The sequence below is a fragment of the Hemiscyllium ocellatum genome, chromosome 9 (genome assembly GCF_020745735.1).
Source record: "Hemiscyllium ocellatum isolate sHemOce1 chromosome 9, sHemOce1.pat.X.cur, whole genome shotgun sequence".
Classification (NCBI taxonomy): domain Eukaryota; kingdom Metazoa; phylum Chordata; class Chondrichthyes; order Orectolobiformes; family Hemiscylliidae; genus Hemiscyllium; species Hemiscyllium ocellatum.
This window is the reverse complement of record NC_083409.1, coordinates 111,054,806-111,077,008: the sequence shown is the minus strand read 5'-3', so window position 1 is coordinate 111,077,008 and position 22,203 is coordinate 111,054,806. Positions and strand designations below refer to the sequence as shown.

Below are 22,203 nucleotides of genomic sequence, written 5' to 3'. Positions count from 1 at the left end.
GAGGTCTACAAAATCATGAAGGGTATAGACAGGGTAGATAGAGATAGGATTTTTCCCAGGGTGAAGGTTTCAATAACAAGAGGTCACACTTTCAAGGTGAGAGGTGAAAGGTTTAAGGGGGATACACACAGCAAGTACTTTACACAGAGGGTGGTAGGTGCCTGGAACATGTTGCCGGCAGACGTAGTAGAGACAGGCACGGTAGATTCATTCAAGATGTATTTGGACAAATGCATGAGTAGGTGGGGAGCAGTGGGATACAGATGCTTAGGAATTGATCGACAGGTTTAGACAGTGGATTGGGATCAGCTCAGACCTGGAGGGCCGAAGGGCCTGTTCCTGGGCTGTAAATTTTCTTTGTTCTTCTTTCTTTGAAATCCAAACCAGTGCAATCAATGTAGGATTAAGCACACACAACCTAAATGGCAAAATATAAATTGTGATGGACTGTTTCTGACTATGAGTGCTAAAGTAATAAAGTCCTTTACTAAAATCTGGTGTTGAAAGCTGCAGTCAGTAATGGTGACCATGGCAACTATCAGCGGAAATCTGATGTTCTTATCCAGTCTAGCCTACACATGAGTAAAAAGTGAGGTCTGCAGATGCTGGAGATCAGAGCTGAAAATGTGTTGCTGGTTAAAGCACAGCAGGTCAGGCAGCATCCAAGGAACAGGAAATTCGACGTTTCAGGCCAGAGCCCTTCATCAGGAAACCTCCAGACTCACAGCAATGTAGTTGATTCCGAACTATCCTTGAAAATGGTGAGGCAAGCCACTCAGTTCAAAGTGGTTCAGTAAGGCAGATCAGCACCACCTCATCAAGGGCCACCAGAATGAGTCATAAATACTGGTCCAGCCAGAGATGCCCACACCCTCTGAATTAAATCTTAAAAATGTTTCATCTGGATTTGACTTTGTTGCAGTTTCCATGCAATAGTTGTGAGCTTATCGTTAAGTTGATTGCAATGTAACCAAACATACAAAGTGGCTAAAGCACATTGTCACAGAGAAAAAAAACTGTATCAGGGTTAAAAGCAGTTACCATCTTATTGGGTAGAATTACAAAGTCCAAGATGGAGGACGGGAAAACTTTCTGGCTGTAAGAACTGTTCCTTTCTTTGAGGTATTTTAGGTGCTGGGGGTGATTTCCTCAAATTCCAGGAACAGCAATTACTGTTTTACATGCTGCTGCATTGTTTTGGAACTTTGGGGAAAAAAAATGTCAAAACAACAGCAGTTTTAAAAGGGAGAAGAACAGACAAAGGAAGCACATGGTGAGGACAGTGCAGGAGAGAGAGAGAGAGAGAGCCTGCACAGTTACTGCCTTTGCTGTTTGAATTCATGTATCACTGGACATCGGAGTGCATCTGGGAGAACTAACAAACAGTGAAATGACAAAATTATGAGGGGCATGGATAGAGTAAATAGACAAAGTCTTTTCCCTGATGTTGGGGAGTCCAGAACTAGAGGGCATAGGTTCAGGCTGAGAGGGGAAAGATATAAAAGAGACCTAAAGGGCAACTTTTTCACGCAGAGGGTAGTACGTGTATGGAATGATCTGCAGAGGAAGTGGTGGAGGCTGGTACAATTGCAACATTTAAGAGGCATTTGGATGGGTATATGAATAGGAAGGGTTTGGAGGGATATGGGCCGGGTGCTGGCAGGTGGGACTAGATTGGGTTGGGATATTTGGTCGGCATGGACGGATTGGACCGATTGGTCTATTTCCATGCTGTACATCTCTATGACTCTATGACAAACATTATAGGTTTTTAATGACAGCAAAGGTAAAGCTGCTAAAGTTCCTACTCGATATAGGGTTCCTCTCTCATGACAGAGAGAGGTGACTGATAGTGGTTTAAAATGAGGGTCACCTTAGACAAAGAGAAAATTTGAGAATGCAGTACTTCAGCTGTAATGGCGATTGAACCCATACTGTTAGTGTCGGTCTACATTACAAACCATCCATCTGGCCAACTGAGCTAACTAGCCCCCAGTGCTCCTGTAGGATACACCCTCAATCTTCTAAATACCAATGAGTTTAGCTCTACTCTATCCAGTCTCTTTTTACACATTTGTTCTGCCATCCCAGGAATCCGTCCAATAAACTGAGGAGATGGGTGCTGAGTGACATTATCACTAGACTATTTACCAGGAGAGCTGGGTAATGCTGTCGGGACCTGGGTTCCAATCTTGCCACAGTAGGTAGTGGAATTTGACATCAATAAATACCTGGAGTGATGACTAAAACACCCATCTAGGTCTCGAATGTGATGGCAAGGCAGAAGGTCTGGTCTAGCCTATGTGTGATTCCAGACCCACAGCAATGTGGCTGACTCTTAACTACCCTCTGGGCAATTAGGGATGGGCAATCAATGCTGATAAAGTCAGCAACGCCCTAGTCCAATGATTGAAAGAAAGTTGGAATGGTGTGAGGAGTTTTGGGTCCCTTAGCTAAGGAAAGATTGACTGTCAGTGAAGGCAATCCAGAGAAGGTTGGCTTGGCTAACAGGAGGTATGCAGGGTTCACGTAACACAAGGCTCACCTCCAGCTTCTCGAGAGCAATTAAGGATGGATCATAAATACTGGCCTAACCAGAACTGCCCACAGTTCCATGAGTTAAACTTTGTTGCACACATTGCAAACCTTTGATCTCAGTGAGAATCGGGTTTCAGTGCCCGGAACTGTGTTGGGAAATGTGACTTCTTGTTCCTGATGTTGACAAAAGCCTTGCTGAACCTCTCACCTGATTCTCCCAGATTTCTCACCCATTTAGCTGTAACACTATATTCTGCATTGTTCTGTTACCCTGAAGTACGTACGTAAGGTATAATTTGACTAGTTAGCACTCAAAACAATACTTTTCACTATATCTCATTACATGTGACAAGCATGGCAGCACGGTGGCTCAGTGGTTAGCACTGCTGCCTCACAGTACCAGGGACCCAGCTTTGATTCCTGTCTGCGTGGAGTTTGCACATTCTCCCTGTTTCTGTGTGAGTTTCTTCCCACAATCCAAAGATGTGCAGTTTAGGTGGATTGGCCAATCTAAATTGCCCATAGTGTTAAGTGCATTAGTCAAGGGTAAATGTAGAGTAGGGGAATGGGTCTTGTTGGGTTACTCTTCGGAGGGTTAGTGTGGACTTGTTGGGCCAAAGGGCCTGTTTCCATACTGTAGGGAATCTAATCAAATAATTAAGTCATCAAAATCAAACTATTTCCTTCAGAGCAGTAGAAGAGTCCATTTATAATGTGGGACTGAAAGGAATCTGTGACATTCACTCTATAGAGTATTGAACCAGGTATCAATGCAGTTATTCCAATGCATTGAAGGTGTGTTCGATGTTGAAAAATGTAAGCCCATTGTGTAGGAAATTTGTCAAAACACTCACGATCCTGGCTTGGAAATTTATTGCCATTTCTTCAGTGACACTAAATTCATGGATGTCCAGGGAATCCTGGAATTCCCTTATTAATGACGTTGTGGGCATATGTACAGGGCTGCAGTTGTTCAAGATGCCAACTCCCCCCACTTTCTCCAGCAGGGTTAGAGATGGGTAAGAAATACTGCCCTTAGAAATAACATCTACACCCCTGGAATGAATAAAAAACTATTTCCAGGATTTCAACATTCTTCAAGCAATTCACTTTGAAAGCAATAAGTTATTGTTTATAAAACACATTTTGTTATTCCTAAATAGTTGTTTACCTTCGTCGAAGAGCTTGGTGCTGGAAAAGCACAGCAGGCCAGGCAGCATTCGAGGAGCAGGAGAATCGACATTTCAGGCATAAGCCCTTCATCAGGATTGAGGCTTGTGGGCCAAGGAGGCTGGGAGATAAATGGGAAGGGGGGTTGGGGCTAGGGGCAAGGTAGCTGAGAGTGCGATAGGGAGATGAAGGTGAGGGTGAAAGTGATCGGTCAGAGAGGAAAATGGAGCAGATAGGTGGGAACGAAGATGGGATAGGACCATTCAAGAGTGCGGTTGGGTCTGGGATAAGGTTGGGACTGGGATAAGGTTGAGGGGAGAGGGGAATTGGGGAAACTAGTGAAATCCACATTGATTCCGTGTGGTTGGAGGGTCCCAAGGTGGAAGATGAGGCGTTCTTTCTCCAGGTGCTGGGTGGTTAGGGTTTGGCGATGGAGGAGGCCCAGGACATACATCTCCTTGGTGGAGAGGGAGGGGAAATTAAAGTGTTCAGTCACAGGGTAGTGGAGTTGGTTAGTGCGGGTGTCCCAGAGATGTTCTCTGAAATGATCCACAAGTTGGTGTTCTGTCTCCACAATGTAGAGTAAACCACTGGTGCAACAGATACAGTAGGTGACATGTATGGAAGTACAGGTAAATTTCTGTCGGATGTGGAACGATCCTTTGGGGCCTTGGACGGAGGTGAGGGAGGGAGGTGGGGTGCAGGGTTTGCACTTCTTGTTGTGGCAGGGGAAGGTGCTGGGAGGGGAGGGTGGGATGGTGAGAGATGTGAACCTAACAAGGGAGTTGCAGAGGGAATGGTCTCTCTGAAACGCAGATGGGGTGGGGAGAGAAATATGTTCCTGATGGTTGGGTCCATTTGTAGGTGGTGGAAACGTTGGAGGATGATACAATGTATCCAGAGGTTGGTGGAGTAGTTGATGAGAACCAGGGGGTTCTGTCCTTGGGCAGCTCCACCCTCCTCTCTGACCTATCACTTTCATCCTCACCTTCACCTACCTATTGCATTCTCAGCTGCCATTCCCCTCAGCCCCACTGTCTCCCATTTATCTCTCAGCCCCCTTGTACTACAAGCCTCGTTCCTGATGAAGGGCTTATGACTGATACATCAATTCTCCTGCTCCTCGGATGTTGCCTGAGCTGCTGTGCTTTTCCAGCGCCACATTCTTCGACTCTGATCTCCAGCATCTGCCATCCTCATTTTCTCCGAGTTGTTTACCTTGACTGGCAGATGGAGTACAATGCTGGTAAACGTGAAGTCATCCATTTGGTAGAAAGAACAGCAAAATGGACTATTATTTGTGTAGCTGATTTGTTACAACCAATGCAGCCCCTTGTCACATATTGAAAGTCTGGAAACCATTTTAAATCTGATATTAGTGTCTGCTTGGGAAGGCAGTGCTCCATAGTGCTGAGCTTACACCTTGGGAATCTTCAGAACTTGCTGTTTGTCAGTCTCTCTGTTCTCTACAGACTTTCACTTGCTTGAAGGAAGCACTGAGTAAAGTCTCTGACTTATCAGTCAAAAGCAATAGCCCACAGCAACTCTTGAGAGGGTGCGGAAAAGATTTACAAGGATTTGCCACGATTGAACAGTTTGAGCTGTAGGGAGAGGCTGGGGCTGTTTTCCCCGGACCATCAGAGACTGACAGATGACCTTATAGAGGTTTATAAAGTCATGAGAAGCATGGATGTGGTGAATTTCCTGGTATGTGGACATTGGTTTAACGTGGGAGGGGAAAGATTTGAAAAGGACCCAAGGGATAACATTTTCATGCAGAGGGTGGTGCGTGTATGGAATGAGCTGCCAGTGGAAGTGGTGGAGGCTGGGACAATTACAGCAGTTAAAAGGCATCTGGATGAGGACATGAATAGGAAGAGTTTAGAGGCATAAGGGTGGAATGATGATAAATGGGACTAGGTCAGATGAGGGAGTCTTGTTAGCACAGATGAGTTGGACCAAAGGATCTGTTTTCATGATATGACTCTCTAAGTGCATTTGTGCAAAAATTTACATTGCTTTCTAGAAACAGATAGTTGGAAAACCATCATAAGAAACAAATGGTAAATAGTCATGATTAGTGATTTATTTTATTACACTCAAAATACCACAGTGAAGATTCATCTTCAATGGTCTATTCACACTCAGTACTCGTGGAAGCAGAAAACATAAAGACCTGAGTTCAAAATGATAATCTAAAGCAGATCAAAATCTAAAAGAATCAGCACTGTGAATTAAGGTACAGATAAAATGAACCGCATAATTGTTAAACTAAAACAGAAATGACTGAAGAGGCTCAGCAGATCTGGCATCATCTGAATGAGGGTCTCTTGACTGAAGAAGAGTCATAGTTAAATTACCAGCAGGAAATCTACTTTGTACAAATCTGTAATCTTCACTGGGGATAAAAGGATCCTTCTCAGGATAGAAGCCCCTTACTTGTGGTGGTTCACAAAGATCAGTGTTGGGACAATAAATTTTCACTTTATGTGTTAATGATCTGGATGAAGTAACTGAGAGCATTCTGATTGAGTTTGCAGATAATGCAAAGATAGGTGGATGGACTGGCAGTATTGAGGAGGCAGGGAGGCTGCAGAAGGATTTAGACAGGCTAGGGGAATGGGCAAAGAAGTAGCAGATGAGATACAATGTGGGAAAGTGTGAGATCATGCACTTTGGTAGGAGGAATAGATCATTTTCTAGATGGGGAGAAAATTCAGAAATCTGAAGTGGAAAGGGACTGGTTTCTGTTAAGTTTATCTTGCAGGTTGAGGTGGTAATTAGGAAGGCAAATACAGTGTTGTCATTTATCTCCACAGGACTAGAATTTAAAATCAGAAATGTACTTCTGAGGCTTTATAATGCTCTGGTCTGACCACATTTAGAGTATTGTGAGCAATTTTGGGCCCCATACTTCAGGAAGGATATATTGGCCATGGAGCGAGTCCAGAGATATATTGGCCATGGAGCGCGTCCAGAACAGGTTCACAAGAATGGTCCCCAGGAATGAAAAGCTTAACATATCAGGAATGTTTGAGGACTCTGGGAGTATACTCGATGGAGTTAGGAAGGATGAGGAAGGAGATCTAACTGAAACATACAGAATACTGAATGGCCTGGACAGAGTGGATGTTGGGAAGACGTTTCCATTAGTAGGAGAGACTAGGACCCGAGGGCACAGCCTTAGAGTAAAGGAAGGACCTTTTAGAATGGAGATCAGGAGAAACTTCTTTAGCCAGAGAGTGAATCTGTGCAATCCATTGCCACAGAAGACTGTGGAGGCCAGGTCATTTGAGTATATTTAAAACAGAGATAGGTAAGTTCTTGATTGTAGGGGATCAAAGGTTACAGGGAGAAAACAGGAAAATGGGGTTGAAAACCCTATTAGCCAAGATTGAATCGTGAAGGAGATGCAATGGGCCAAATGGCCTAAATTTCTGCTCCTGTGTCTTATGAGTCAACATGATAATTGATACAGATTTGTTGCAAATGTAAACAATTTAAGCAGAAGTCCAACATGACCAGACCTTACTGTACCAGTACGTTTGCATCCCACAGAATAGCAGTTGCAATGATTGCAAAGAACAGCACAGCACAGGAATAGGCCCCTTTCCCAAGCCTCTGCTAGCACATGACACCTTTCCTGAACTAAGAACCTTTTACATCAGATGTGAAATTATGTTTCCTGCATCTAGATTATTTTATTTCATTTTTTAATTGGAAAACCAAAGATTCACATTGTGTGGAGATTAGTGGTTCAGGTTCTCCATTTACACCTGGTCGGGCACAGAGCATTCCATATGTCTTCGTTGGCACAACATCGTGAATCTGCAGGGCCTGTTCTGTGCTGTAATTTTCTATATTCCTTATCTCATAGAAATGCTCACAAGGATAGTCATAGCCATACCACTAGTATGAGCTTTTTGGGATCAACACCCAGCTGGATATAATAATGCAGACCTAAATGGGAAAAAATATAATGATTGAGCATTGATTAGCATTGCTATGGAGTAGACACACCTTTCGCCAGAAGATCATACTGCAGTAAGACACCTCGGCTACCATAATCCTCAACACTGGTGCCCCGCAATGCCGTGTACTCAGCTCTCTACTGCCCTCCTTATACATACACGACTCTGTGGCCAAACTCTGTCCCAACACCATTTACAAGTTTGTTGATGACATCACCGTTGTAGGTCAGATCTTAAACGATAAAGAGACACAGATCAGGAAGGAGATTGAGTGCTCAGTGACACGGTATAAAGACAACAATCGCTCCATCCACGTCAGCAAAACACAAGAGCTGGTCATTGACTTCAGGAAGCGCATGGCCCTGTCTGTATCAATGGAGCTGAGGTGGTGATGGTCGAGGCTGCCATGTTCCTGGGAGTGATGATCACCAACAATCTGTCCTGCTTTACCTATGTCAACACGATGGTCAAGAAAGCACAGCAACACCTCTACTTTCACAGGACGCTAAGGAAATTTGGCCTGTCCGCAAGGACTCTGACCAATTTTTATAGATGCACCATAGTTCATATCTTATCTGGATGCATCACAGTGTGGTATGGCAGGTGTTCTTCCCAAGACTGCAAGAAACAGAGAGTCGTAAACACAGCCCAGTCTGTCACGTACACCAGCCTTCCATCCATTGACTCTGTCTGTATCTCTCACTGCCTCAGGAAAGGCCTGAATCAAGACTCCTCCCACCCCAGTTATAATCTCGTCCACCACCTTCCATCAGGCAAAGATATAAAAGTTTGAATACAGATATGAATAGATTCATGAACAGCTTCCCCTCCCCCCCGGCCCCACCCACCCCCGTTGGCTATCAGACCTTTGAATGGACCTCTCAAAGATCTTAATTCTAATCTTTCTCTCTCTGCACCTTCTCTGTGGCTGTCACACTGCACCCTGCACTCTGTTCTGCTCCCCTGATGTAGTTTGTATGGGATGCTCTGTCTGTGAGAACATGCAAAACAACACTTTACACTGTATCTTAGTACATACAACAACAATAAATCAATTATTCAATGCAGTTCATACCTGAGAATGCCTGGTCATAGGGAGCATTTGCTTTTGCAAAGCACTCTTCCCACATTTCAAGCTGCATGTCATAGGCCTTCACATATAAAAAGTCACAGGACTGTGCCATTGATGTGTAATCATAGCACTTGCCGTCTGGACAGACTGGAGACCAAGGGACAGTAACTGAGATCTAATGAACAAGCAGGAGAAAGGTTATCTTATCTCACAACTTATATCATGTAAAACTAACATTATATGATTTTTTGAAGCACTCCCATTCTGGATGGCTGATGGGGACCTGTGAAACTAACACAGCAGAAGCCCCATGTCTCTTTATCCTTTAGTCCTGTGTTAGCAGTTAGTGAGAACAGCTTTATGCTGTGTACTTATTTATTTTATCTGAACCTGTAACATTCTTCCCTCAGTCTCTGTTGGACCAACAAGACAACTGTGCTGTTTCAAACAAACCTTGCAGCCGTGGACAATTTTGTTAAATTTTCTCTGCACGGTTTCAAGCAAACTCAAACCCCTCCTTTGATGTGATGACAAGTATGCTTTTTAATGTATCCATGGATGGGATATAGGTGTCTACTACCACTACAACAGCACTGCTGATTGACCTGGTCAAGTTCTGAATGACATTGCTGCTAGACTGGGTCTGTGGCAGAACGTTAGGAAACCAAGGAAGGGAAAAACATACTTGATCTCATCCACCTGATCTGCCAGCTGAAGATGCATCTGTTCATGACAGTGTTGGTAGGAGTGACCACCGCACAGTCCTTGTGGAGACAAAATCCCACCTTTACATTGAGAATAACTTCCATTGCGTTGTGGATCAATGTGGTAATTGGGACAGACTTTGAACAGAGCTAGCAACTTAACACTGAGCATTCATGAGGCACTATGGTACCCCAACAGCAGTAGAATTGTACTCCAGCAAAATCTGCAAACTCTTGGCCAGGCACATATCCCACTCTATCATTGTCATCAAGCCAGGGCATCAACCCTGGTTCAATGGAGAGCACCAGAAGATACCTGGATGTTGTGTTTCAGGAGGCAATCACACCCTTTAGATTATGCCCTCAAATTTGGACAGCAGTCAGAGATAGGAGGTTGTGACTATGAGTGAGGCAGGTAGAGGATTCCAGGAGCCTCAGCTCTTGAGCTTGTCTAACAGTTTTGAGATTCTTGCTCCCTGTGTGGATGAGGGTGGGGGTTTAGGGAGGATGAGCAAACTGACCATAGCACCATGGGAAGGGAGTCATTCAAAAGAGGGGAGAAAATAGAAATGTAGTTGTAATTGGAGATAGTACAGTCAGGGAATAGACACTGTTCTCTGTGGCCAGGATTGTGAGTACTGAAGGCTGTGTTGCCAGCCTAGCACCTGGGTTCATGGTATCTGATTGGGCTACAGAGGAACATGGAGTGCGAGGGTCACATAAGTACCAACAATATTGGGAGAAAGAGGAAGGAGGTTCTGCTGAGGGAATATGAGCAGTTAGAGGCGACATTAAAAAGCAGAACCAAAAAGGTAATAATCTCTGGATTACTATCTGAGCCACGAGCAATTTGGCACAGGGTTGACAAGATTATAGCAATAAATGCTCTGGCTCAATGATTGGTGTGGGAGAAACGGCTAAGTCATTGAGTATATTTAAGACAAAGACCAACAGGGTCTTGTTTAGTCAGGGGGATAAGGATTACAGGGGAGTAAACAGGACAATGGTTTGAGAAACAAATCAGCCACGATCGAATGGTAAAGCAGACTCAATGAGCAGAATAGGCTCAACTCTGCTCCTATATTTTATGGTGTTTTGGTCATATGAGAACTATTTTTTTTTAAAAAGCCCTTCTTACTCAATGTCTAGAAAGCCTGGAAATGTTTTGGAGGCAGATTCAATTGAGGCAATCAAGAGAGCACTATAATATCATTCAAATACGAACAATGTGCAGGGGGATGGAGAATAGGCAGGGGATTGGCAGCAAATTAAAATATCCAACGGTGCAGACAAATGGCGGAATTGCCTGCTTTGGGTCTGAAACACTGCAGTAATTCTGCAGCACACACAGTGCCCTCCAACATCCCAGCTCAGATCGGGTATGATGTGGAGGAGTCAGTGTTGGACTGGGGTGGACAAAATTAAATATCACACAACACCAGGTTATTGCCCAACCGGGTTATTTGGAAGCACCATCTTTCAAAACGCGTCAGGTGCCTGATGAAGGAGCAGCGTTCCAAACGCTACTGCTTTGGCATAAACCTGTTGGACTATAACCAGATCAGGTATGTCAGTACAAGGCAGGATTTGTGAGGATGATGGAATTGATGCCTTAACTAGCAGACATTTGTGAGTTTGAACTCAAGAACTAAATGAGATTAGTGAGATCTTGTCATGTGAAAAAAATTGACAATAACATTTTCGTTGCAAACATTACCCAGTAAAAACAGATAGAGTTCTCCCGTCAACATAAAGGCTCCTTAATTTCAGAAGAACCCTCTGTAAATGAATTGTGTAACTCATGGAGGATCATGCAGGGGCTGTAGAAGTAGACTATTTCCTCTTTTACCAAGAGTCTTCATGGAGTAAATAAGGACAAAACATTTCCTGTGGCTGGAGGGTCAGGAAACAGGATTCACAGATTTCAGAGAAATGTCATAAGAGATGGGAACAGTATTTTTCAGAAGGAATTGAAATGCAACATGCAAGTTTACCCAACAGCAATTTTTAAAATAACTGGATAAACACTTGAGATAAACTGGAGAGTTACAGGGAGAGAGCAGGGAAATGGGAGTCACTGGGTAACGCTTTGGAATAGCAGGCACTGGGCTGATGGGCCAAATGGCCTCCTTCTGTGCTGTATCATTCTTAAACACATGTGAAAGTTACACCTCAAATCTTGCCACTGGTGGAAGCTGTGCCTCTATCCAGCGATCTCCTTCAAGGCTCCAGTTGCTGCATTATCGGGGTCAGCTGCATCTTCAGCTGAAATTGATTCAACATAAAATATCCTGTAACCACCTTGTAACAGGACGATGGACATTAAAACAGCAACTGGAAATCACCTCTCCAGGAAAATAGGATACATGTTTATTTATAAATCACACAACACCAGGTTATAGTCCAACAAGTTTAACTGGAAGCACACGGAGCTTTCGGAACGCCGCTCCTTCATAGGTGGTTGACTCGCTCTGAAAGCTTCCAATTAAACCTGTTGGACTATAACCCGGTGTTGTGCGATTTTTAATTTTGTACACCCCTGTCCAACACCGGCATCTCCAAATCATGTTTATTTATAAATACCTAATTAATTAAACAAATGGTTTATCTCTATTACATTTTTTGAAACAATTATCTTTCACCTGAGATCCAGATGTTTCATTTTGTAAATGTTGCTTAACCTGTGCGACCAGCTGGGGTAGTGCTTGAAAATTTGAAATGTATTCTAGTGGCACCATATGCAGTCCATCCAGAAACTGAAGCTTTACCAAACGCAGAATCCCTTTAACCCATCTCTTTCGTTCAGTTACATGTATCAAGTATTTCTTATACACTTTCGCTAATGAGGGAGAAAGAAATATCTTTTTTTAAAACTTCAGTCAAAGTGCAGATGGTAAGACAGCATTTTACCAAACAAACTGCCAACTTAAACTGGAAAGGAGGAAAGAAAGATTTCTTTCAAACTTATATTTATTTCATAACTTTTACATCCTCACACTGTTCTTGCCATTTATATCAAATCAGTTAGTGGCCACTGTCACTTTCTACTGTTAGGACAGTGGGTTAGAATTTCAAAAATGTCACAGGCATTTTCGCCCTTAATTTCAAATGCGTTTCTTGAAAGAGGATTGCTACAGAAACATCGTAACTACAAGTGCAAATTCAGTTGTTTGCTGTCAAAACCCTTGTGTAGGACTGATGGAGTGTAATACCTAAAGGTGTCAAACTTCAAATAGAGAGAGACACACAGAATTCTTAACCAGTTCCCAATAGAGAGCAACCTGTTGCTGTTGGCTTATGTGCTTTTCTCTTCCAGGAATATACAGAAAAGAGTTAAAATAGCACATCAACTCTAGTCTGTGATGTATTCCGTCTCCTGTGAAATGTCCTGTCTGAAATGTAACTTGTATGCAGTGGAAGTCTCAACCTGAGAACTCCTGTAAGCACCCCTCCACCACAGGTAAAACATGGAACACTGTCTCTCGCTCTGAGTGCTACAGACAGTTAAAAAAGGAGTCAGGACAAAGGAATTTTAACCAAATTGTACAACAAAGAATCTCAGCAACTAACTCTCCACCTGCTGGGTTCCTCACTGTCAATGCATCCCAATAATGACTGCAACATTATCTGAGCTGCTCCTCAAGAACAATTCACAGGGTGATCTGCATCTGTTTTCGATATTTTATCTTTTTGATTCGCGTCTTACATCTAATGTGTGTGTCAGTTGTTTAACATTTCTACACATGTTGTAATCAATAAACTCACTTTCATGTTAATTTAAGAAAGCCTGGTTAAATTGGGCTCCTTTTAAAACAAATATTAATTTCATCTGAGACACAGACATCCGCAAGAAAAGGGATCCTTCTTAAAGTTAACATTGTTGCATCCAACTGAGGGCTGGATGAATAAGTAAAAGGAGCTAACTCATCCTTTCTCACTTGGGAGATTTACAGTTTGGGGTGTCCTATCTGAAACTAGGACAAATTGGGGAATCTCACCCAGTCTGGTCATGACAAACTGGGGGCTCAACAGAGATTTGAAACCACAGAGACAACAAGTGAATGAGAGTAGGAAAATTATTACTTCAAAATGAATTTACATTAAAAAAATCTGCAAACATCTTTCATTTTTTTTTAGATTAGATTACTTACAGTGTGGAAACAGGCCCTTCAGCCCAACAAGTCCACACCGACCTGCCGAAGCACAACTCACCCATACATTTACCCCTTACCTAACACTACGGGCAATTTAGCACAGCCAATTCACCTGACCCGCACATCTTTGGACTGTGGGAGGAAACTGGAACACCCGGAGGAAACCCACGCAGACACAAGGAGAACGGGCAAACTCCACACAGTCAGTCACCTGAGGCAGGAATTGAACCCGGGTCTCTGGCGCTATGAGGCAGCAGTGCTAACCACTGTGCCACCGTGCCACCCATTTTGTATTGCTACGGTAGAGAAATGTCTGCACTTGATGTCAGAGTTTTCCCAGCAGATTGAGGTAAGTTACTTTTGAAGATTTAAATGTTCTGTTCCCAAAATGGTTAAAGGATTAAATGAGAAACTCAGAATTAGAATTTCTTTTGTAAGCCATAAAACCTAAAATTTTAACAGGAATGGCCAGTGGTTGATGGGCAGAAACTGAGGATGGTGAAGCAGATAGAGCAATGAAAGTATTGGAGCAGTGGAAATTAGAATTTCAAGAATACAAAAATGAACAGAAAAGAAATATATCCGACAGGAAACAGCAAGATGAACAAGTGAGTTTCAAGAAAAACTGTGGGAGATGGGAGTTGAGGAGGTGGGACCCTACTGTGTCACATTTAGAGAGGAAAAGATGGATGCCTTCTTTATTTCTTTTGAGCAGCAGTTAAAGCAGCCAGTCCAACGCTATTCCATATTGTTGCAGGGTAAGCTTTCAGGGAAAGTACCTGAAGTTTATTTCTCTTACCTGAGGAAATTGCCACAGATTACAATGTAGTAAAAAAATCTTCAATACATACCAGTTAGTGCAGGAGGTGTATCATTAAACATTCTGTAACTCAGGCAACGCCCCGTCCAGACATAACTGGAATTTGAAAGGATTATGCAACTTGCTTTGGAGCGTTGGCTCCAGGCAATTAAAATGGAGGCCACAGAAAAAGAAACTCTCATTCTCCTGAACTCCAATGAGTACAAGCCTTACCTACTCAATAGCTCCTAAAAATGAAATCCCTCTATACCCGGAATCAACCGAGTGAACCTTCTGTGGACTGCCTCAACTGCCAGCATATCTTGGTTGGCTATTAGTCACAGTCTAAAGATATGGGACTGGCCGTATGGGACTGTGATGAGGAGAAATCTCTTCACTCAGGGAGTGGTAAGCCTGTGGAAGTCCCTGCCACAGAAAGCAGTTCAGGCCAAATCACTGAATATTTTCAAGGAGTTAGTTGTAGTTCTCAGGGCTAATGGGATCTAGGAGTGTGGGGAGAAAGCAGAAACAGGGTATTGAGTTGGTTAATAAGCCATGATCATATTGAATGGTGAAGCAGACCGGAAGGGCTGAATGGCCTACTCCTACTCCTATTTTCTGCGGTTCCTCAACTATGGGCACCAAAACTGACCACAGTTTACTAGCTGTGGTCTGACCAGTGCCTTGTACAGGTTGAGCAAGACTTCCAAATTTTCCTACTCCATTTCCTTTGAAAATTAGGCCAAAAGTCTGTTTGCCTTCCTCATTATCAGCATCAGCTTGGATGCTAGGTTTTTTTTGTGATTCATGCACAAGGACCCTCAAATCCCTCTGAGCTGTAGCATTCCTCAGTCTCTTACCTTGAAAATAATATACAGCTCTTCTTTTTCTCCAGTCAAAGAGTACAACTTCCCAATTTCCCAACATGACTATCTCCCTCTGCAGACTCATCACTTGCTTTCCTACCTACTTTTTGTGTCATCCACAAACTTGAGTTCTCCCTTGTCTTGTTCCTTCTTCCAAAGTGATCCATCTCACATTTATTAACTTTAACTTCCATCTGCCACTGATCTGTCACCTGACCAAACTTCCTTCTCATTGTCAACCACCCAGCGAATCTCGGTGTCATCCGCAAACTTACTTATCATCCCTCCCACATCTTGTCTACATCATTTATGAATATCATAAGCATTAAGGGAACAAGCATTGATCCCTATGGTACACCACTACACACCAGGTTCCAGTCACACAAACAGCCTTCCCCCACCTCCCTCTATCTCCTGTCACTAAATCAATTTCAGAACCACCTTGCCAAGTGACCCAGGAGCTCACCTGTTTTTATGTTCTTTATTAGTTTCCAAATGGGACCTTGTCAGAGGCCTTGCTGACATCCAGATAAACTACATCAACTGCACTACCCTCAAATTATCACCTGGTCACCACGTTGAAAAATCGTTAGACATGCCTGCACTCTAACAAAGCCATGTTGACCATCCCTGACCAATGCTTGCCTCTCCAAGTGAAGGTATGACCATAAGATGCAGGAGCAAAAATTAGGCCATTCAGCCCATTGAGTCTGCTCCACTATTCAATCATGGCTGATAAGTTTCTCAACCCCATTCTCCTGCTTTCTCTCCATAACCCTTGATCCCCTGGGTACTCAAGAACCTATCTATTTCCAACTTAAATATACTCAATGATCTGGCCTCCACAACCTTCCGTGGTAATGAATTCCATATATTCCCCACTCTCTGGCTGAAGAGGTTTCTCCTTATCTCCATTCTAAAAGGCCTTCCCTTTACTCTAAGGCTATGCCCTCGGGTCCTCAACTCTCCTCCCAATGGAAACATCTTCCCAACATCCACTTTGTCCAATTTTCTCCTTGCCTACTTTCTGCTATTGAGGAAAAAGTGAGGTCTGCAGATGCTGGAGATCAGAGCTGAAAATGTGTTGCTGGAAAAGCGCAGCAGGTCAGGCAGCATCCAAGGAGCAGGAAATTCGACATTTCGGGCATAAGCCTGATGAAGGGCTTATGCCCGAAACGTCGAATTTCCTGTTCCTTGGATGCTGCCTGACCTGCTGCGCTTTTCCAGCAACACATTTTCAGCTACTTTCTGCTATTGTCCTACTCCTGATACTGGTTGATAGTTCATAAGTCGAGCTCTAAGATCTGGTTTGTAAAGGGGAACAACAGTTTCTTTGCTCTGGCATCTCCCCTGGGGCCAGAGACAATTTATAACTTTGGGTGAGAGCCTCTGTAATTTCTTCCTTCGCCTTCAACACCATCCAGACCTGGTGATTTGTTCACTTTTAAATTGACCAAACCCCAATAACTCCTCACTTCCTATACCAATGTGCTCCAGAAATTCACAGTCAATTTTCACACTTGTTTTCTCCTCCTGAGGAATGGCAGATGTGATACATTCATTTACCAGTGTTCTCTGGCTTTACACAGACTACCCATTGATCCATAATGGGGCCTACTCTTTCCCGGGTTATTCTCTTCCTGTTGACATACTTGGGGAATATCTCGGCACCCTCCCTAATCTTACCCATCAGTGGTTTTCTTGCTCCCCCCCCCCCCCCCCCCTTTGCTTTCCTAATTGCTTTCTTGAGCTCCCCCTGCACTTTCAATACTCCTGTCGGTCTATGTTGTTCTGCTTCCTTTCTACACGTGTTATGTCTCTCTTTTCCTTCTTGTCCAGTCCTGAATATTCCCAAATATTGAGGGTTCTCTGGGTCTGTTGCTCCTACATTTCACCCTAAAGAGAACATATCGCGCATGTACTCTTCCCAGTACATCTTCAAACATGTGCCACTGTTCTGCTGTACAATTACCTGCTGGTAACTGTTCCCCATCGATTTTGGCCAAATAATGCGTTATTCTAACAAAATCTACCCTACTCTAATTCAAAACACTTTTTTCCACTGCCCTAACTAAATTAGGAATTATGGTGGTGTGGTTGTTAAAACTCCATGTAACTACATCTCTGTGATATTGATAAGATCATGCCCTAGGCCCGGCCCAATCATCTTTGGCTGTTTCATCAATTAATTCCCCTCCATCTTAAGGTCAGAAATGGGGATGTTTGCTGATGATTGCACAATATTCAGCACGATTCATGACTCCTCAGATACTGAAGCAGTCCATGTTCATATACAACAAGATCTGCACAATATCCAGGCTTGGGCTGACTAGCAGTGAGTAACATGTGCACTACCCAAATGCCAGGCAATGGCCATCTCCAATAAGAGTCAATCTCACCACCGCCTCTTGACATTCAATGGGGTTACTCGACCCAGTTGCCTGGATGGGTGCAGCTCCAACAACAGCCTTTTCCAAATTCATTCAAGGGATGTGAGCATTGCTGGCTAGGACAGCATTTATTGCGCATCCCTCATTGTCCAAAGCTAAGTGTCAACCACATTTCTTTGGGTCTGGAGTCACATGTAGGCCAGACCAGGTAAGGATGGCAGTTTTCTACCCTGAAGGATATTAGTGAACCATATAGGTTTTTCCAACAATCAGCAGTGGATTTTTAATCATTGTTAGATCCTAATTCCAGTATTGAATTCAAATTCCACCATCTGCGATGATGATGATCCAATCCAGGTCCCTAGAACATCACCTGGGTGTCTGGACTAGCAGTCTAGCGATCATACCACTGGGCCATCACCCCTCCCCCCTCCCCCCACAGGGCTTGGATGGTTTGACATCACCCAGGACAAAGCATCCACTCCCTCCACCACCAATGCTCAGGAGCAGCAGTGTGTACGATTTACAACATACACTGCAGACATTCACCAAAGCTCCTCAGGCAGCACCTTCCAAACCCAAGGCCACTTCCACCTGGAATGACAAGAGCAGCACATACATGGCAACACCATCCCCTGAAAGTTTCCCTCCAAGCACTCACATTCTCATTTGGAAATATTTCACCGTTCCTTCAGTGTTGCTGGGTAGACATCCTGCAATTCCAGTTTAGATTAATGTGGTGCTGGAAAAGCACAGCAGGTCAGGCAGCATCCGAGGAGCAGGAAAATCGATGTTTTGGGCAAAAGCCCTTCATCAGGAATCTGGAATTCATCCTGGAATTCCAGCCAGTGACACCCACATTCCACAAATGATTAAAAAATCTCATTTATCTCCAGCTATGTAACTTAATAGGGAACTTAACTGATATTTCCTGAAATCTGGGAAGTCCAATCCTCCCCTTGCCTGTGGAAGCTGTAGCTTCTTCAGCTTAATGAGGGGCCGTCTATGATTCCAGATAAAGGAACCCAACCAGCCATATAATTTACGTAGAGCCACCCTCGGCAGCATCACCGGGAGCATTCTCATAGGATATAGGAGATGGGGCAGGACATTCATTTTAATTAGTGCTATTCTACCCAGCCAGGAAATTGGAAGGTCTCCCCATCGCTGGAGGTCCTGCCTTATCCTTTCCAGTAAATGCACAAAATTAGCCTTATACAACTGACCAAATATTGGGATAATAAAAATGCCTAAATATAAAAAACCCTCCAGGGACCAACGAAAGGGAAAAAGGGATCCGTCCACTAAGTGGGGTGTCATAGCCAGGCCACCCATTGGCATAGCCTCCGATTTTGAAAAATTAATTTTATAGCCTGAGAATGCACTAAATGTATTAATAACTTGGATTAGGTGAGGTACGGACATCAAAGGATTACTGAGGAATAGAAGAACATCATCTGCATAAAGGGTAATTTTGTGTTTACCTGTACCAATCCTCGGGGCCGTTATATTAGGATCAGCCCGTTTAGCTTCTGCTAGTGGTTCAATTATTCGCGTAAATAACAATGGCGAGAGAGGACATCCCTGACGGCAGCCCCTACCCACACTGAAGCTATCCGAACCTAATCCATTGGTAACCACAACTGCTATGGGATCACTATACAATGTTGAGACCCATTTGGTAAACACCTGTCCAACGCCAAACCTTTCCAATGTGTAAAACAAGTATGACCGTTCAACCCTATCGAATGCCTTTTCCACGTCTAATGAAACTACTACTCCTGGTATCTTTCCCTGATGGCAGGCTTGAATCATATTCAAAACCCTTCTAATATTATTGGATGATCTACGGCCCTTAATAAGCCCCGTCTGATCCTCCTTTATGATATGTAGCAGTACCCTTTCTCGTCTCAATGCTAACGTTTTAGAGAGGATTTTAAAATCTACATTTAGAAAGGATATTGGTCTGTATGACATACAATCTTCTGGGTCCTTTCCTTTTTTATAGACAATAGAGATATTTGCCTCTTTCAGCGAAGGCGGGAGACAGCCCTGACTATATGCGTAGTTATACATGTCCATACGTGGACCAGCCAATATTTCTGTAAATTCTTTATAGAATTCAGCTTGAAAACTATCTGGGCCAGGTGCCTTACTGCTCTGAAGTTGCCTAATTGCATCAAGTATTTTTTGGACTGTTAGAGTAGCATTTAGGACTGATACCTGTTCCGGAGTTAGGTCCGGAAAGGTCGAATTTTTAAAAAATGACTGCATCATCCTAGTCCTATCTTCACAATCCTGCGATTTATATAACTCAGAATAAAATTCTCTAAAGATCGCATTAATCTTTTTATGATCATGAGTCAAAATACCCGTACTTTCCTTGATAGACGTAATAGTCTGAGGGGCCTTTGTTTTCTTTGCAAGAAATGGTAAGTATCTACCCGGTTTGTCGCCATATTCATATAACCTTTGTTTTGCAAATAATATTTCCCTCTTAGCCGTTTGAGTAAGTGTAGTGTTTAGAGCTGTCCTAAGAGCCGTAATCCTTTACAATTTAATAATAGAAGGTTTATCAGTGTATGCTGTTTCAGCTGCTTTTAAGCGAGCTTCGAGCAAACGCTGTTGTTCTCCCTTTAATTTTTTCTGGGTCGCTGAGTAGGAGATGATCAAACCTCACGTGTAAGCTTTGATGGTCTCCCACATCATTGATGGGTTGCTAGCCATACCTGAATTGATTTCTAAAAAAGTTTTAAATTCTTGAGAGAAGTACTTTACAAATTTACTATCTTTCATTAGGAAGGGGTCCATACGCCAATGCCAAGGGGATGTCCCATTGTTCCTCGCCTTGGTTCCATATATACAGCAGCGTGGTCGGAAATTGCTATACTACCTATTTTACAGGTTGATATGGAACTTAAAAAAAATCAAGGGGGCAAAAAACATATCAATTCTGGTCTGACATTTATGTGGATTTGAGTAGAAAGAAAAATCTCTGCCCTGTGGATGAAAACATATCCATACATTTACTAATCCTAATTCTTTGTTCAGATCCACCAATTGTCTAGATCTGAGAGATACTCCTGCAGTACTCTTGGGAATCCTATCTATTTCCGGATCCATAATACAATTAAAGTCTCCCCCTATAATTGTATGACGGGCATCAAAAGCCATCAATTTTGAAAAGGCTTCCGTTATAAATTTAAAGGGGTGTGCCGGGGGGCAGTACAAATTTAAAATCCCACATTCCTCTCCATTTATGAGGGCTTTAATCAAAATATATCGTCCAGATTCATCTTTTATCTGATTGAGGATTTTGAAAGGGAAATTCTTCCAAACAAGAATAACACCTCCCCTGCTTTTTGAGCTAAAAGAGAAAAAAAAGGCCTGATCAAATCCATCCTGTCGTAATTCAAGTGTTCTTTATCCAGCAGGTGTGTCTTCTGTAGGAGAGCTATATCAACTCTTTCTTTCTTAAGATTTGATAATATTTTCTTCCTTTTGACTGGCGAATTACTCCCCCTGACATTCCAGGTGCACCACTTAACGGACTGATCAACCATAATCATCCGGGGAAACCCTATCCAGAACATCCCGAGCATAGAGCATATAAAATTTACAAAAATAAAGGCTCTCTAATACACTCACAACAGTATAATAAAAAACTATTTCTAAATAATAAAAAAAACGTATTTAAGTAAAGATTTTCCCCCTTGTTCCCAGGGGGTGTCACTTTCTTTCCAAAAGTCCATCATATCCTCTCCCAACCAATGCCCCGCCCTTGACCCAAGCGCTCCCCAATAAAATGAGAATTCAGATATAGTACAAAGCTAGAGTTAACAGTGAGCACCCTACCCCCACCCATGCCAACACCTGGATATATTTGGTAATGTTAATACCATATATAAACATATAACTATAAAATTACAACCTCAACAAATAATAATTAAATATAATAATACAAAATAACAAGGGAGGAACAATCCCGCTCCTAAAGACAGAGGTAAAATAGAAAAGGTAACTACCTCCCCCCACCAACATTAACCAAACCCCCGACTTATATATATATATAATACACATACATACACATACACACACATATATATATATATATATATATACACACACATACACACATATACATACATACCCACATATATACATAAAATAATAAAAGAAAACAACCCCAAGGGGAGGAAGAAAATTAAATCCCTCTCCCCACTCCCCATGATAATATTAAACAGTAGGGTAAGAAGAAAGAAAAATAAGGCGGGGGATATAAACCAAAGCGGGGGGAAAGGCAAACCAACATCCACTATCTCTTACAGTTTATCTAAGAGAGTCCAAGAATTCCTTGGCCTTTTCTGGCGATCCGAACGGATCCTTCATGGTTAAAGCATAGCGTTGCTGGGTAGCGTAACAAGTACTGAATATTTAAGTCCCTTAAACGCTTCTTTGCCTCGTCGAATGCCTTCCTCTTTCGGACCAGAACTGGGGAAAAGTCCTGGAATAGCATGATCTTTGATCCTTTATAGATCA

General features: G+C 42.9%; 1 protein-coding gene across 1 annotated transcript in view; it reads right to left on the bottom strand.

Moving 5' to 3' along the window:
• Nucleotides 1-7,828: 7,828 nt before the first annotated feature.
• Nucleotides 7,829-22,203, bottom strand: part of LOC132818561 (di-N-acetylchitobiase-like) — a 50,704-nt gene continuing 36,329 nt past the window's right edge. Inside the window, exons 8-9 of the mRNA XM_060829619.1 lie at nucleotides 8,755-8,898; nucleotides 7,829-7,911 (exon numbers count right to left, since the gene is read on the bottom strand). Coding sequence (XP_060685602.1) covers nucleotides 7,829-7,911; nucleotides 8,755-8,898 — 227 coding nt within the window. The remainder of the gene's footprint in view (nucleotides 7,912-8,754; nucleotides 8,899-22,203) is intronic.